This window comes from Giraffa tippelskirchi, chromosome 8, assembly GCF_054371585.1.
Source record: "Giraffa tippelskirchi isolate mGirTip1 chromosome 8, T2T-mGirTip1v1.2.pri, whole genome shotgun sequence".
NCBI lineage: Eukaryota > Metazoa > Chordata > Mammalia > Artiodactyla > Giraffidae > Giraffa > Giraffa tippelskirchi.
Window position 1 is genome coordinate 128669210 of NC_137282.1, and position 17729 is coordinate 128686938.

The following is a 17729-nucleotide window of genomic DNA, read 5'->3' on the forward strand; positions in this document are numbered from 1 at the left end:
TATATATACATATGAAAAAAACAAAACCACTAATTAGAAAAGATACATGCACCCCACTGTTCATAGCAGCATTATTTACAACTGCGAAGATACGGAAGCGGCCTAAGTGTCCACCAACAGACGAACAGGTAAAGAAGCTGTGGTGTGTGTGTTTGTGTGTGTATATATACATATACAATATATTTGGTCGTAAAAAAAGAAAGAAATATTGCCATTTGCAACAACACAGATAGTCTTGAGGATATTATGCTAAATGAAATACGTCAGACAAGGAAAGACAAATACTGTACAGTATCACTTACATGTGGAATCTAAAAAATACAACAAACTGCTGCTGCTGCTACTAAGTTGCATCAGTCATGTCTGACTCTTTGCGACCCCATGGACTGCAGCCCACCAGGCTTCTCTGTCCATGGGATTCTCCAGGCAAAAGTACTAGAGTGGGTTGCCATTGCCTTCTCCATACAACAAACTAATAAAAGGGAAAAAAAAAAGATTCACAGATACAGAGAACTAGTCATGACAAGTGTGTGGGGCAGGGGCAACATAGGGGTAGGGGACTAAGAGGTACAAACCATCTTGTACAAGATAAGCTACAAGGATATATTGTACAATGCTGGGAGTATAGCCAATATTTTATAATTGTAAATGGAGTATAACCTTTAAAAATTGTCAATCACTACACTATATACCTGTAACTTACATAATATTGTACATCAACTATACTTCAATTTAAAAACAGGAAAATAATGAAATAATGAAGAAAAATATGCTTCAGAACCTTCTGTAACAGGAAAAAGAAGCAATTAGGAACTTTAGGAAAACAAAAAGCAGGCTACCATGAAGCTACTTATTTATCATTTATGGAATAATTCTGGGCACTTGTAATAAAATTGAATCTGTGATTTGAACACAGTACAACTCTTCCAAGAGCGACACAAGTTTAGTGACACAGAACAGCATTTCTTTTACTATAGAGCCAATGAATTACTAGGTCTATGGTGAACAATGTTTATATAATCATAATGTTACAATGAGTTCTGAGTAGTTTCCCTTTTCAGAATCAGTTTATAGCCAACACATAGAAGATTTAAATAAGTCAAAACCCAGAAAATAATACCATAAATCTCACAATTTCAATGAGGTGGGACAGTTAACTGATGGGGAGAGACAGAGGGAAACGTAGTCATGGTAATTTCTTCACTAAGTAGTAGGGAGTCAAGAAATACTATCTACAATTGATGGATCAAAAATTGAGGTTAACTATTCTGTCTAATTTTAAAAGAAGTAACAGTAGTGGTGTTCTCACTTCCAATATTCATCGGAAGGACTGACACTGAAGCTGAAGCTCCAATACTTTGGCCACCTGATATGAAGAGCCGGCTAACTGGAAAAGATCCTAATGCTGGGAAAGATTGAGGGCAAGAGGAGAAGGCAATGACAGAGGATCAGATGGTTGGATGGCATCACTGACTCAGTGCACATGAGTTTGAGCAAACTCAGGGAGATAGCGAAGGACAGGGAAGCCTGGTGTGCTGCAGTCCATCGGGTCACAAAGAGTCAGACATGACTTAGCGACTGAACAACAACAAGAGAACAAAAAAGAAAAACATAACTAACAAAAAAAGAGGAGTGGTTAATTAAGCTGAATTCATTTTCTATACCAAGGAGTCAGTGAAGTAGCTAAACTAATAAACAGAGATATAAAAGTATTATTTATAATTCAGAAGTTATAAAGACTAAAAAAGATAGTCAAAAGTAGCTACTGCTAAGGAATGAAACAAGATGGGAGAATAAATATTTACTCTTCACTTATATCTTTTTGTACAGTTGAAAGTAACTTTCCATGGGCAGGTTTTACATTTATAATAGAAAACAAAACCTGATGTTAGTATTTTACTATACTGACACAAATTTAGGGTTCAGCAATTTAGAAGACAAGAGAGAAAAGGAATCAATGATTAAAAAGTGGAATAAAGTTAAAAGGTACAGGAATAGGTTATATGAAAAAAGAATAAAAAGTAATTTTATAAAATCAGCCAATACATTTGTGAAAACATGCATAAACCTTGAGGGCATTATGCTAGGCAAAATAACTTAGACAGGGACAGACAAATATTTTATGAGCTCACTTACATGTGAAATCTAAAAAAACAAACTCATAGAAACAGAACAGATTGATGGTTGCCAGTGACTGGGGGCTGAGGGAAATGGCTGAAGATAGTTAACAGTACAAATGTCCAGTTATAAGTCCTGGGGATGTAATGTACAGCATGATGACTATAGTGAACACTGTTGCACTGTATATTTCAAAGTCACTAAGAGAGAAGATCTTAAAAGTTCTCACCACAAGAAATGAAATTATAACTAGGTGAGGTGATAGATGGTACTCTTATTGTGGTGACTGTTTCACAACATACACATATACCAAATCATTGTGTTGTACACCCCAACCTTATACAGTGTTATATACCAATTACATGTCAAAAAGCTGGGAAAAGCTCCACAGCAGTTAATATGAAAACCGAATTCCTAGGATTTCCCTGGTGGTCCAGTAGTTAAGACTCCACACTCTTAGTGCAGGGGGACCGGGCTCGATCCTTGGTCAGGGAACTAGATTCCGCATGCCATAACTAAAGATCCCATAGGCCTCAACAAAGATGTGGAACAGCCAAAACAAAAACAAAACAAAGAAACCACCAGAACTATCTATGATAGAAAACAAGCCTTTATCCCAAAAGTTCCAACTATAGCAGAAAGGACACACACAAAAAGAAACTATCCTACGCCAGGAGCAGGAACTTAGAAGGCGACATCAGAGAATCTTATTCCCTAGTCTTTTTCAGAGGACAGCAAAAATCTCTCCCCTGATTCCCTGACTAGGCAGAATGCTATCAAGAGGCAGGGCTATGAGCTCTAAAGGTCCTATAGAATTTCATTTATGTTACTCACATACTTTATTTCACTAAAAGAAAAAAAAAAACAACCCAGGCTATAATTTTTGAAGCTAATAGGATCCTCTCTTGAGGACTGCTCCAGAGTACATTAGTTCAAAAGGAAAGGCTTTCTTCTTTTATCATCTGCATAGCTTCTACTATATCTCTTAGGACTCAAAAATAGAAGGCACAACAGGTTCAGGTTATGTCTATAAACATGAAATCATAACCTTTGGCTCCAATGATTCCCAGAGGGTTAAGAGGCACTTGCCTTCTTGCTACTACTCTTGTTCTTCTAATATAGTATTTGTTTATTAGTCTTTAAAACACTTACTGCTATAGCATATAAGTGCTAAAATATAAGGTAAAAACACTAAAATTATTGAACTCCCTCAACTAATGGAAACAAAAAATTAAAAGGAGGAAAAATAGATGCTCATGACTTAATGCAAGACTACTGGGAGAGGATTGAATGAGTGAGTCAAGGAAAACCCATTTAAATAAATACAACATCATTATGATATGTACCTTGTCTGTAGTTAGTCAACCAGTTCTTGTTGAAAACCCAACTATGTAACATCTTCAAAAGGAGGACATAAAAGAGATGAGGAACCCAATTTGTAACACATAAAATGACCAAAGAGATGGGTGACTGTAACCAGGGAGATGTGTAAAAGATGAGGAAGCAGAGCGTCTGGTCTGTGAGCTGTATACCCAATAGCAATGACTCTGGAAAGATACATCGGTGGTGGTTCATGGGCCTTGAAGGCCTTCCTGGTGTATAAAAAGGGTTCTGGGAGCTTGGAAATAAATGAATCACTTCAGTTCCCAGTTTTCATAATCTACCTTGGTTTAGCAATGCTTTGGGTTCAAGGTGGCAATGTGGTCCAGAGGAAAGAGACCTTCCTTTTCTCTTTTATAAAATTGGGACAATATCCCACACAAGGTGATTTATATTCAGGACAAAATAAGGTAAAATACATGCAGTAAAGAAATACTAGTTACTAAATAACTGTGAGTTTTCTTATGCTATCATAGAGATGGCAACAAGATGTGTGCTCCCCTGAGAAGTGGCTGTCCAGCCAGGAGCTGACTACTTTTTCCAGTCCTACTAGCGTCTAGTGTGGCAACTGACCAGTTCTCCCTGATGAAATGGAAGTAGAAGTGATGTTCACCATACCCAGGCCAAGGCTTTCAGAACCAGGTTTACCTTCTCTCTGCTCTTTCCCCATCTGCCAGCCAGAAGCAGATGATGCTGATGAGGCTTTAGGTGATGGCAGAACCACAAGAAGGAAGATACCTGGGCCCCTCAATCATCTGTGAAGAGTCACTTGACAGGAACACTCCTGACTGAGAAGTACACTGCTGTGTTAAGCCGCTAACATACTGAAACCACTATTTGTTACAGTAGCAAGTGTTACCCTAACCAATACACACGTTCTATATAATTAATATAATAATAATGGTGAGGATCTCAGACACTGCAGCAAACAAACCATCATTAATGCTATTATAAAATCTTGAAAAGATGTTCAACATCATCAGCCATTAGGAAATGCAAATCGAAACCTCAAGGAGATACCATCCCACTAGAATGGCTATGAACAAAAAATAGATAATATCAAGCACTGGCAAGAATGTGGAAAAATTGAAACCTTGTGTGGAAAAGTTGTTGTGGAAAAGTTTGGCAGTTCCTCAAAAACTTAAACAGAGAGTTACTATAAGATCCAACAATTCTACTTGTAAGTATATTCATAAGACAGCTGAAAACATATGTTCACACAAAAACTTGTATAGGAATGTTCATAGCAGCAATATTCATAATAGCCAAAAAATAGAAACAATTCAAATGTTCATCAACTTATAAATGGATAAACAAAATGTGTTATTATATATTCCCATGCTATGGAATTCTATTCTGTCATAAAAAGGAATGAAGTACTGACACATACTATAACATGAGTGAAACCTGAAAACATTATACTGTGAGAGAAGCCTGGAACTAAAGATCACATACTGTGCGACTCCATTTATATGAAATGTCCAGAATATACAGATCCATAGTGACAGAAAGCAGATTACACAGATCCATAGTGATAGAAAAGTGCTGAGGCTGTGGGAGGTGGGGGGAAATGGGGTGACTGCTAGTGGGTAGGAAGTTTCTTTTTGGGGTGATGAAAATGTTTTGGAACATTAGATAGTCATAGTGATAATGGCACAGCCCTGACCACACTGAAAACCACTGAACTGCACCATTTTAAAGGGTGAATTCTATGGTATGTGAATTATATTGCAATTAAAATAAAAAAGAAGAAATATCAGCTGCTGGCTTTATCTTGCCTCCCAGAGCACTGGGCTCCACACAAAAAGGCTCTGAGTTCTTTTCAGGTAATGACTGGGAAAAGGTATGAGGGAACCTTCTAGGATGCTGCAAATATGCTAATTTCAATCTCAGTGGTAGTTACATTTACATGATTCTAGGCTGGTCAGAACTCAAAACCCAGGTAAGGTCAGACAGAGCCTGGATGCCATATACATGAGTGTCTCTGTTTCCTAAGGAGACCTAAGATACAAACTTTCCTCAGTCTAGGTAACAGTGCAACTAACATGGAGATGAGATAAATATTTAAAGGTAACCCTGAGAAAGACATGAGGGTGGGGAAGAGGTGAGAGTCCCAGAATCCTACTAAACTGTGTACAGCATAAGCAAAAATCTCTAAGGAAGAAAAAAGTCCCAAAGGGCTAGTGTGGAATGTAGGGGGAGGAACTAAGAGAGGATTGCATGTGGAAAGTATCTTTCTTGTCCCTGCTTAGATACGTGCCATTTTAAAAAGTCAAGTTCAAACCACAAAATAAGGACCACTTCTTTGGTCGTATAAAGTAAATTTTCATACAAGTACTTAACAGTCAAAACTGAAGTAAAGGATCTTCAGAATGTTTTTACCTCCAAGCAAGAATTAATCTGATGATTCCAGATCTGACTTTTCACTGGAACTTTCCGAGTCTAGTGGAAAGACTGTCTTTTAAAGTAGCATATACTCCTGAAAGAGTGGCACTTACTTGCAGGAGACTTTGGTTCTGTCAGCCACCATGGTCCACTGCTGCTGGTTGGTGGAAACCTCAACGTAGTAGCTGTAGCTCCGGTCATCACAGTCCCACAGCAGTAACCTGAGCAGAGGGAAGACAGAAGAAGGTGGTCAGCACTCTGCCTGGCTCTTTCCTTAGGCTGTAGGCGTGAGGGGATCCATGTCTTCTCTGTCCTTCTAATAGGTCTCTTCTGCCCACACACTTTCAGGACCAAGGAAAGAAAGTGAATCCCCAACAAAAGTATGATGAAAGGCAGAGTCAGTCTGCAGGGACAGGCTTGTTTCTTTAGGGATTTATTTCACAAGTCACCCACCAGGCAGCCTCTGTCCCCCATGTGGCAAAGATCTTCAGACAGGCTGATAAGGGAGACAGCCCCAAATCCTCCTTCCTGCTTCTTTCAGCCCTCACCTCCAGTTGCCTGGGCTGAACAAAGGTAACATTCTTGAGACCACTGTTTATGGGGAAACCTGTGCTTTCTAATGGGTATTCTAAGTGGTACTTACTAGCATGTCCCAATGACCTTAATTATGTTTCAGGGTCCTTCTCATTCCAGACTTCCTGCATAGCTTTGGTAAGATTACCTGATTGGGAGATACAGGTAAACATACAGGAAATCTTTGTTTCTTAAAAATTGATTATGTTGGTCTTGTTCTTATACCCCTTCTTGGCTCATATAAGAACCAAAAGCATTGACTATGTGATTCCCTTTACCAGAAGCTCAAAAGAAACAAGATACATCTACAGTGACAAGAGTCAGAATGGCAGCTACCTCTTGGGGAAGGAATGACTGTGAAAGGGCGAAGGAGCCTTCTAGGATCTGAAAATGGGGTGATTTTGATCTAGTGATAGTTACATGGGTATATACACACTCAAATATTCATATTCATCAAGCTATTTATAAAAATTTTGTACAATATATGTGTCATTCCTCAATTTAAAACACAGAATAAAAACGAATCTAAATATTATAATATGGCATTAGAGTACAGTCCAGTATTTTGCTTCTGACAGTGCTGCTATGGTGAGAGATCACTGTTTTCTATCATTTCAGACTCAGAAGTCCTTCCCATACAAGATACCTATCTTACTGTTTTACAGCTGGGCATGCACACTTGTCTCCTCCACTAGCTAAAACAGAGTGAGCTCCCTAAACACAGTGTCTATGTCTTACTGGTTTTCCACACTCAAGACTTAGCATAGCGTCTCACACAGTGCCTGCACTCCATGAATATCTGCTGAGCAAATACATTATTTGCAACAACTACAACAATGATCATTATCACTATAATGGTACATTTCTTTAATGCTTACTGTGTACCAGGCCCTATGTTAAATGTTCTACATAACATTACATCCTTGCAAAAATCCTCTTAGCAAGCATTATTATTCTCATCAAATGATATATGGTGAAAGTGAGGCTTAAAGCTGTTAGGGAATTTGTCTAAACTCAGTGATGGTTCCAACCTGGTGACCTGACGAAAGCCCTCTTCTGTAATCTGTCAAATGTTTTCTTTACTCCTAGTTTATGTGTGTAGGGCATAATTGACAACTTATAACCTATCACTCTACAAAAGCAGTTTGTATTACTTCCTCTTTATCCTGAAATTACAATCAATGAAAATCCTTTGCACAAGTTCAGTTTAGTGTCACCTATAAAGCTATTACTGAAGATTAGAAATGCCACTGTGTTCCCCTTTCCTCTTACACTTCGTTCCTTGCTTTCAGTTGTGATTTTGTTTGCTGTCAATGATGAAATCCATATTATTTAACATGATAGAATTCATCTTTTTTTTTTTTTTAAGTTTTATTTATTTGACTGCACCCACTGCAGCATGTGGGATCTAGTTCTCTGACCAGGGCTGGAACCCCAGCCGCCTGCATTGAGGGCACAGAGTCTCAGCCACTGGGCCACCAGGGAAGTCGCTAGAATTCATCTTTTAAGTAGAGAAAATTGTTAAAAGATTTTGGAAAGCACAAACAGATGTGTAACACTGTAAATACTACTGATTCTCTTGAGCTCATCTGAGTTACTGAATCTCTCAAAGTACTCTGAATCAATCAGACTGGAAGCTACTCTATTGTTTTTAGGGTCCGATAATTCTACTTGTAGATTAAACTAGCTTGCTTGATAAGAAAGTGGATCATTTCTCTCATTAGTCATTTCCTCAAATATTACTCTAGTCTCTCAGCACTTTTATGCAGTTAGTCTATGTTATTATAATTTATATTGAGTAACTTTTTAAAATGTACTTTTTGCTTCTATGCTTGTCTGCTCTCAAGATGAATACGAGCCTTTTAGAAAGATGGTTGATCTCTCTCTTTAAAAAAATATTCTACTCCAAACACGTGGGCTCTGTTTATATAGCATATGTTCCATATATGTTCTAGGCTGAAATCATTCATAACTCTGCCAGAGTAGATTAAAACCAGGGGGAAAAAAACCTTCAAAATAATTAACATTTGCTTTATTTAGCAGCCCTGGTCACAGGCTTTTTGAGAGATGCTGTTGAGGCTGTTTTCCCAATGGAATTTTGGTTATTTATGGAGAGCTAGGCTTAACATGATCCATATTCTTCTGGATAATCATGAGTTAGTGTTTCTACCAGTGTATCCAAATGAAAATAATCAGTTCGTTTTGGGTTAGACTCTAACCAGATCTTGAAATATTTCACAGAAAAAGACTGCCCCAAGGATATAGGATACGGAGAAGATAAAAGGAAAACCAAAAGTTTCATAAATGCTCTAGTAGAGATTCTTAAAGTAATAGCAGATTAAAAGAATTTTAAAGTTGTGCATACCGTGTCTTATGGTAACTTATTCTATGAAAGCGAAAGTCGCTCAGTCCTGTGTCTTTGCAAACCCATGGACTATACAGTCCATGGAATTCTCCAGGCCAGAATATGGAGCGGGTAGCCTTTTCCTTCTCCAGGGGACCTTCCTAACCCAGGAATCGAACCCAGGTCTCCCGCATTGCAGGTGGATTCTTTACCAGCTGAGCCACCAGGCAAGTATTCCAATTTCTCTCAAGGTAACATGAAGATCACTCATAATTCCAGTAATTTTGTAAACACACACATGGTAAAAATTACTTCTTTTCTTAATGATCTATTATGAATTTTTTAAATAATTTTTTTGGGCATCATCAAATATTTTTCCTCATCTTATGTACTGATTTCATAAAGTTTTCTTGTATGGATGCCCCATAATTTATCTAACTAGTTCTCTTATTGTTAGACATTTAGGTAGTTGACAATATTGTACTGTTATGAAACCTCTGTGATGAACATTCTTAAGCTAGATCTATGAGTATTGCCTTTGAAAGTTGCTATAAGTGAAAATCCTGCAACAGGGTTTATTAGACCTTGACACGTATTATAAAATAGCTGGATACCTGTCCTCTCACCCCCAATGACAGGCTGTACCAATTTATACTCATACTACCAGCAGTGTATAAAAACGCTTGCTTCTGTACATCACCAATATTGTGTATTATCTTTTAAAATATGCCAATTTGATAGAAGAAATATATTTCATTACTTTAATTTGCAGCTTTTTACTTATCATTGAACTTGAACATTTTAACCCGTTTTCTACTTATATTTATTCTTTTGTTAATGACTTACAAGATGCCCTTTATATTTAAAGGATATTAATCCAGTGCCTATCACAGTTTGCATACTGAAGATATTAATTTTTATGAGCCTACTCTATCGATCTTCACCTCAATAATTTCTCCTGGCCTAAATTCTTTTTTCTGAACAGCAGCCAAGTGCACATACTGGTTGAGACATCTCCTCACTAGTCCTCTATTAAGAGTCCCTGGAGGCTAGAAATGTAGGGTCAGGGTGACTCCTGAGTGGAAAAGGGACATTGATGGATCTCAGGTTGTCAAGAGAGAACTCAGATTCACCTACACTTAGGAGTTTTAAAGAGAGATTCTTCTTTTTTTAACTGAATGAAAAGATTCTTTAAATTCTATGGGTCTATCTACTCAGTCGCCTCCAACTCTTTGTGACCCACGGACTGTAGCCCACCAGGCTCCTCTGCCCATGGAATTTTCCAGGCAAGAATACTGGAGTGGGTTGCCATTTCCTCCTCCAGGGGATCTTCCCAATCCAGGGGTCAAATCTGTGTCTCCTGCACTGGCAGGCAGATTCTTTACCACTGAGCTACCTGGAAAGCCACTTAAATTCTATAGTGCTCTACAATTTTCAAAAATTTTACACACACAATTTCATATAATCCCCAAATAACCCTTTTAAAAATCCTCTCCCTCTATATTGTCCCTCCCTCTCCCCATTCTCCCACTGGCAGCCACTAGTTTGTTCTCTATATAAGAGGTATTCATTTGATGTGCCCAGATGCATATTTGCTTAGAAGGTAGGCTTAGCCAGAAATGAAAACCCCTCTGTTGATTCAACTAAGGGAGAAAAAAAAAAAAAAAAGCAAGCACAGCTTAAGGACACTAAAGGACAAATTGGTTCCATCTCTCTTTTTTTTTTTTCCCATGAAGAAATTTTAGTTCTAATAAGGCACAACAGTAAAGCCCACCAACTCCCCTCATGTCTTTGCCTGCCAGAAAAGTCTGTTCCTGTATCTTTGCACCTGCAACAACACAGCAATATTTCCGACTTGTAATCTGCCAGAAAAGGTCTGCCTGGTGAGCTGGCCCAGGACAGACACACTCCCTCTGACTCTAATTGAGAGCAGCTCCTTAAACATACCCCTGACATCTGCACGCCCCCGCCCACACATCAGAAGCCATTTTCAAAAGGAGCTACACAAAGGCAGCTGCTGGCCAAGATCTATCAATGCAGATCGAGCTTGTGTTTAAGCTGTGGCCACAAACCCCTCTACCTAATGAGCACAGCATGAACTGCCTGGTGATATTAAATGTTGTCTCCTCCATCTTCCTCATTCTCATTGTGGAATTTCCCTGAAAAGCAGTGAAGTGCTGGGTTTTTTTTAAAAAAATTGATTAGCAGATGTAATTTCACTTACATCTTCCATAAATGCTCTGGCTGGCTGCATACCATTGATTACTGGGGGTCAGTTTACAGCAACTAATTGCTCTCCTTGCTAGTGTTTTGATATGAAATTCAATAGCAAATATGTTTTCAAAACTCTTGTCTTTGTGGCTTGAGTCAGAAGTGACTTGAGGCAAACCCAGTGGACTGAGTTTTCCCTTCTTTAAAATAATTGCTCTCTCATCAGTCTGTAAAGAAAGTTTCCAAATTATAGCATTCTAATTGGAAAGTCTGCATTATGCATGCGATGACAAACTATGTTGTGCTGAGCAGCACTTTTTTCATCCCTTTCTTAAGGGATTAATTCTGTGCCAGGTTGTGAACAATGGCTGAGGTTTAACAATGGAGATCGGTCTTTTGGATCAGCAGCAAGTGTCTGCTTTGCCTCCTTCTAACTGGCCATCATTCGTGGGAGGCTCCACTGGAAGGCCAGGGGTCAAGACAGCTGCTCTTGCCGAGTTCTCCCATTTGTGTGAAAACAGACAACTAAGGAAAGATCAACTGCCATGGTACCAGCCCTATTAACAATAATTTATCATCAGATCCATTTTCAATCTCTCAGACAAAATGAAAGGTACTTCTGACCTCAAAAATTTGTACAGACTATTCTTTGTTAAAGATCTTCAGAAATTAAGTTCTTCAGAAATAACTGTCTTCCATTAACAATTCAACAAATATTTACTGAGTATTGACTAAGTGACACTAGGCAAGTCACTTAACTTGTACTTCAGTTTCATCCCTTGCAAAATGAAAGGTCTAAATCTGATGATTTCTAAGGGCTCTTCCAGTTCTAACATTTTGTAATTTTTTGCAACAGTCTATGCAGAACAGGGTTTGGGTTTTTGTGGGGGTTTTTTGGCATACCTATCCATTACATACTAACTCTTCCTTTTTTTAAAAAAAATTATTTATTTATTGGCCATGCCATGTGGCATGCAGGATCTTAGTTCCTCGACCAAGGACTGAACCTGTCCCCCCTGTAATGGAAGTGTGGAGTCTTAACCAGTGGACAGCCAGGGAAATCCCAGTAACTCCCCTCTTTGAGAACAGATTCTAGCCCAACCTTAAGGTATATGTAGTGGGTTCCTGAGCTCTGCAGACACAGCTGTGCTACAGGAAGGCATATGACCCTTGCTGAGCCAATCAGATTTCATATAAAAAATTTACAATTATGTAAGATTTTACCATAACTGGTTCTGTTCATTTAAAATGATGATAAAAATGTAGACATTCCAGAGGGACCTTCTTTCATCAGAAGCACAAAGAAGTAAAGAAAGTCATCTGCAGTGAGAAGCAAACAAGACAGATGGTATGGCCCAGGAAGGGTTGTCTGGCCTCCTTGCAGGATGACCAACATCTGATTTTAGTCCCCAGTGCCCCAGTGGGAGCCACTGGAGTTCCTGCCCTAGTGTTCCATGAGAAATTTCCCCATCCCTTTAATAAACTCACCATTTAAGGCTTAAGTCATCTTCAGCTTGGAAAGAAAAGGGCCTAAGGTAAGCTCCTAGCAGAGCGCACGAGGCAGAAACGAGCAGACGTTCTGATGATGAGGATGACAATGACAACATGACGGCTATGGGACCAGAGAGACGATGAAGTGAAGAACCGGGATGGTGAGGAAACTCACTCTGGACAGCAACCTTTTCGTTGAAACATGAAAGCAGAGCGTCTGTTGAAGCCAAGAGTGGGAGGACTGCAGTGTGGGTGAAAAGGCAGAACGGGCTTCAGAATAGGTTCCAAGAGGCCTGCCGTGCTGCAGGGAGCGGCCTTGCAAAGATGGAACAGTCAGTGTGGTTTATAACTCTCTCCAGCAGTGGCACTGAGGGGGCAGGAGGGGAGAAAGCAGGGATCTCAGGGACAAGGAAGAGAATGCAGGATCAGGGGAGTGAAGTGCAGTAAGAGTGTTTGCCACTTGAGGCTGCTGAGGAGTTACCTGGGGTCAGAGGGGGCTGACCACCTGCCAAAATAGAGGGAGGGGGATGGGAGCTCAAGAAGGGCTTCCCTGGTGGCTCAGACGGTAAAGAATCGCCTGCAATGCAGGAGACCCGGGTTTGATCATGAAGCAGAAGAGCAGATGTGATGGACACAAAGGTGAGGGAGAGAGGTGTGATGCAGTTCTGGTCACAAGAGGCAATTTCATTCAGTGCTTTCTCTCACTCTTCTGAATGAGGAGCAGAAAGACAAACATCATGTTAGAGGCTCTGTTCTAAGCTCTGCTACTTAGAGGCAGGAGGGAGCCTGTCACAGCTGCCAGAAGGAGTGAGTACAGCTTTAGAGGAACAACTTTACTGGTGAGAAACTGGGATTTCCCCCAAGATGAGAGGGTTCCTATTGCCAGCTGTCAGAAAATTCAATTGTGCAGCTTCCTCCTCAGGTGAGGAGCGAGGTCAAGCTGAGAAGAGCTGCCGGCCGGCCAGCTGCAGGGCCAAGATGAGATTCCCAGCCGGAGCCTGGAGCCAAGAGCTAGCACCCTTCCAAAGCACGTGGAGCAGACCAGGTAGCTGCCCTGCAGATCCAGACATGGACACGCCCAGGGAGGAACCACCATGGGTCCCCGCCTCTACGTGGGCCACAACCTCACAGGGCCAAGGGGGCACGAGAAGAAGGGAATGCAGCCTGCTCACCAGATGGAGGGGGAACTTGGGAAATACCCTAGTCAGAGGACAGCATAGCGTGCACATACTGTCTGACGTTGTTTAATCTCTCATACGTCTTAAGAGGGTGACCTATCTAAGAGAGGAAGAAATAATGACACTGGCTCATAATCTTATCTTGCAGCTGGTGAGGGAAAAGGTAAGCATAAGCCCTTGGCTGTCTGGCATGGCAGCTTCTGTGTTGTCACTGAAGCTTTGGGGTGAGGAAAGATGAGGAGACACACATATATGCGGGCTCCACCGTGTAAGTTAGTTCACTGAGAAAGGGGGGAATAAAAGGAGGGGCCTTCCTCTCATTAGATGCTATATCCTCTTCAGTATAACCCAGGGAAGTGATCTGAAATGTAGAATACACCTGCAGGATACAGCTAGATGGAAAGCTGGATGGGACACAACTTTGAGACAATGCAAAACTACCAACTGTTAACAGTTAATTTAGACCATCATTTCACTCCTTGGAGGGATTAAGTTTTTAATTTCAAGTTTTAGGTGATGACATAAAAGGTAACAGCAAACTACCAAACAGTATGGCTGCAGGTGCAACATTTAATAAATACTGAGTGTGGAACGAATGGTGAACAGCTAATCATAATCTCACCTCACATTCACACAGATCTCAATGGCTTCAAAATGTTTTTGCATATATTATCACATTTTGGGGAAAAAAACAATTTATAATCAGCACATTTCCTACTTTCAATGCAAATCTATTTTTCTAACTTACTTGGTTAATTTTTTCTAACATGGGCTAAATACTGCCCAAGCAATCTTTTACAGATTATTCAATCACTTGGCAAACCTTTTATTAATAAGTAAGTTTTAGCCAAGGCTTAGATTTCATCCTACACAGTCCAATTTGATGAAAATTCTTTCATTGTATGCTTTCGATGTGGATATATGAGAAATTTTTTTCCAGGCCAAACAGCCCTAGAGAAGAAAAGCTGTTTTCTTCTATTTTCCAAGGTGACTCTACCCAATATAGCCCCCTTTCTTAAGCAAGATGCTGGCATCAAAAATACTGGGAACCATTTCAAATGGTTTTGTTATATTTTAAAAGGTGAAGTCTCATTATGTTGCAGACCTTTTCAAACAGTGACATGCTAAGCAGATAAGCGGCCTTTACAGATCTTTCCCTATGTTTAAATTTGGCATCATCAATTCCCTTCTCTGCAGCAAGGCCAGCTGCCTTGATCTCAGCAGCATCCTCATCATGACGTGTAGACACAGTCAGTGAGACTGGCCCGATCTGGCTCACCAGCAGGATCCAAAAAGGATGTGGGAGAGGTAGGAATGGAGAGGTCCTGTCCTGACCACAGGGCTTAGCTCCCTAGGGACCGAGCCCAGCTCCATTTCAGCTCCATTCGCCAGGAGGGGCTGTTGGGATTTCAAAAGACAAGAATCAGTTTCTTCCCTTAACAGCTGAAGGCAGTATGCACTTGTGTGAGCTTTTCTTTCCCTACCTGCACTTTTATGAAATTATTAGGAGGGTGAGAAGGGACAGGCATCTTAAATTAGAGCTCCAAGCTCACTAATCTACCAGTTGAGTTGTACGGGATTTTCCTTCTTGGATCTTTACTTACATTTCTGACTCCAGCGGAATCAAGTGGCCCCAGTGTGGTGGGAAAGGAAAGTCACTGAGTTCCAGGTGCCCTACGTACCACCACCAAATCCCCATCCCACACTCCCTTCGGCTTTCAGGACCAAGTCCAGTCAGGAGGAACTGCCCTGACCGTGCTTCTAGAGCCAGGACCACGCATGGTACACGGTTCCCAGCACAGTGCCTTACACATCATCAGCTCCGCTGAGTTGAACTGAAGGAGGACACGGGGACAGGACAGGATGATGGAAAGGAGATGGAACTACAGATAAATCTCTTTTCTCACAGGATGAGTTACAAGCACAACATATTTCAAGGATCTGTAGCCTGAGTTACATTTCAATCTGCACATACCCCAGCCAGTCTTCCACCCCCACACCATTTTGGAGAGTCTCAGTTGAGAGGTCATTTATGAAATGTATCAACTCTGACTATGATTTCATCTTTTGAGCTCTCTCTCCTGCCCCTCCTCGGACCACACGTTAATATGTGCCCACAGGCGCACAGCCTACGAAGCACCAAAAAGCAGAGCCAAGAGAAATTTAATAAGCTCCACAGCTCCTTTTCAGTCCCTTGGGTCAGGTGTTCATAGGAATTCCTGTCTGCGCCGAACTCACAGTTTAGCTACAGGCAGATCTTTGTATTCTCTCAACCTGGTGATAAAGGGAGAGAATGGAAGGGCAAAACAAGGTGGGAAGGCTCAACTCTGAATATTACAGGCAAGAGAATATTCCAGGAGGGGTGAACTACAAGGCAGAACTCTTCCCATCCAGTCATGTAATCTCTCCACATTTGTTCTCACCAAATCTCTTCTCTGGGCACTCTGAACACTGCCAGCACTGTCTTCCCACGCTGGCTCTCTTTCTTATCAGCCTGACCTTTTCACCCAAATCAGATCTGGGTTTCAATCTTTGCCCCAGCTTTGAGTCATCTTCTCTTTCCCACAGGGCACAATCTACAAAGTCCTGAGCTCTTGCTGAAAATGATTTTAAAACACTTGTGTGTCCAATCCCTCTGCAGAAGCACCTGCACAGGCCCTGGCTCACTTCACCTTCACATCCTCTCTCTGCTAAGTGGCTGCTTTCCTTCTGTCGCTTCCCCAAATTTCCTATTTATTCTCATATCTACTCCTACACAATGAAGTGCTTGCCTGTGCTCGCCCTCATATTTACTCTATCTAAATTTCCTCCATTTAGGTCTCATCTCTAATGAACTTCCATCACAAAATTCTTCTGCAAAGGCTTTCACATGAAAAAGACCTTCTAAAACAGAAAAAAAAAAAAAAAAAACTAAAATAAGTTGCAAGTACTATAAAATTTAAACACTTAAAGAGTAAGCAGATTATTCTATCTGAAGTTTGAGGTATCTCACAAATCATAATCCTCTTTGGGGTACATGACATACCATTAAAATAAAGACAACATTAATGAGAATAATGGCATCTTCTTCACAAATATGTAAGAGTGAGAATCCTAACAATGATAAGTACTTACAAACAAAAGATAATCAATCAGTTTAATAAGTAACTGTGTGATAAATCTTTTGAAGAATGGTGAAAAGCAAGAAGAAAGGTGAGATTTTATGTAATCTTTCATAACGGCTAGAGGGGAAAAATGGCTAATTATGTTTTTCAATGGAATTCTTTTGATCACTGGCTACTCAGTACACTTTTCTTGATCCAGGTCTTCAAAGCTGAGATCATAAGTTTTAATTCAAATGCTTTCAACTGAACATTAATAACTCTAACTTTTCTAACTGCTAAACAGCCATAATTATATTAAACTAGTGTGGGTGTCGGGACCAAAGGCTAAACGGGCAGTTGTCATTTTCTTTTCTGGAATCACCTCTGCTGTTTCCCCAGAGTGAAGGGCCCCGGGTGAAGGCTCCAATGGGGAGGGATGTGAGGGTGCAGCTTCTGTCTCATGAACACTCACCTTAACTGCAGTGTGGCTTCCCCCTCCCTCCCATGTTTGTTTGGTTGAAGGAACGTCAGACAAGAGAAAAACACTCCCTCTTTGGAATGTATTCTGCACGAGCTGCCTTTTTAGAAATAACCCTCCCAGGTGCTGACATGAATATTCACCAGAGTATGCTGGGTACAGGGGCCAGCCTCCATGCCATGTACACTAATCCTTCAAGATGTATTCCAGGCAAGTTCCCAGGGTAAACTCCTGTACAGAAATCGGTGATGGATATTGGATGGCTGAAAGGAGAAAATCTGAGCGAAGGAGGCAGAGATGAATAAATCACTCACATCTGTCTAAGGCCCTCTGCAGCTACACTTGTCACTTGGACTCAAGCACAGCATGAGGCTTCATTAGAACACTATACTCTGTGAATTAAACTGTCTCTTTTGTTCATCCGGCTTATCCTTCCTCATTAAGAAAAACAAACATGTACCTCCCCTGTGCCCCAAAAGCCCTATCTA

The 17729-nt window shown here is 40.5% G+C and overlaps 1 protein-coding gene across 4 annotated transcripts in view; it reads right to left on the reverse strand.

Annotated features, from left to right (window-relative positions):
- Nucleotides 1–17729, reverse strand: part of BTBD9 (BTB domain containing 9) — a 396006-nt gene that overhangs the window by 69637 nt on the left and 308640 nt on the right. For all 4 annotated transcript variants that reach the window (XM_081523212.1, XM_081523209.1, XM_081523210.1 and 1 more), the window contains one exon: nucleotides 5997–6104. In XM_081523212.1, coding sequence (XP_081379338.1) covers nucleotides 5997–6104 — 108 coding nt within the window. The remainder of the gene's footprint in view (nucleotides 1–5996; nucleotides 6105–17729) is intronic.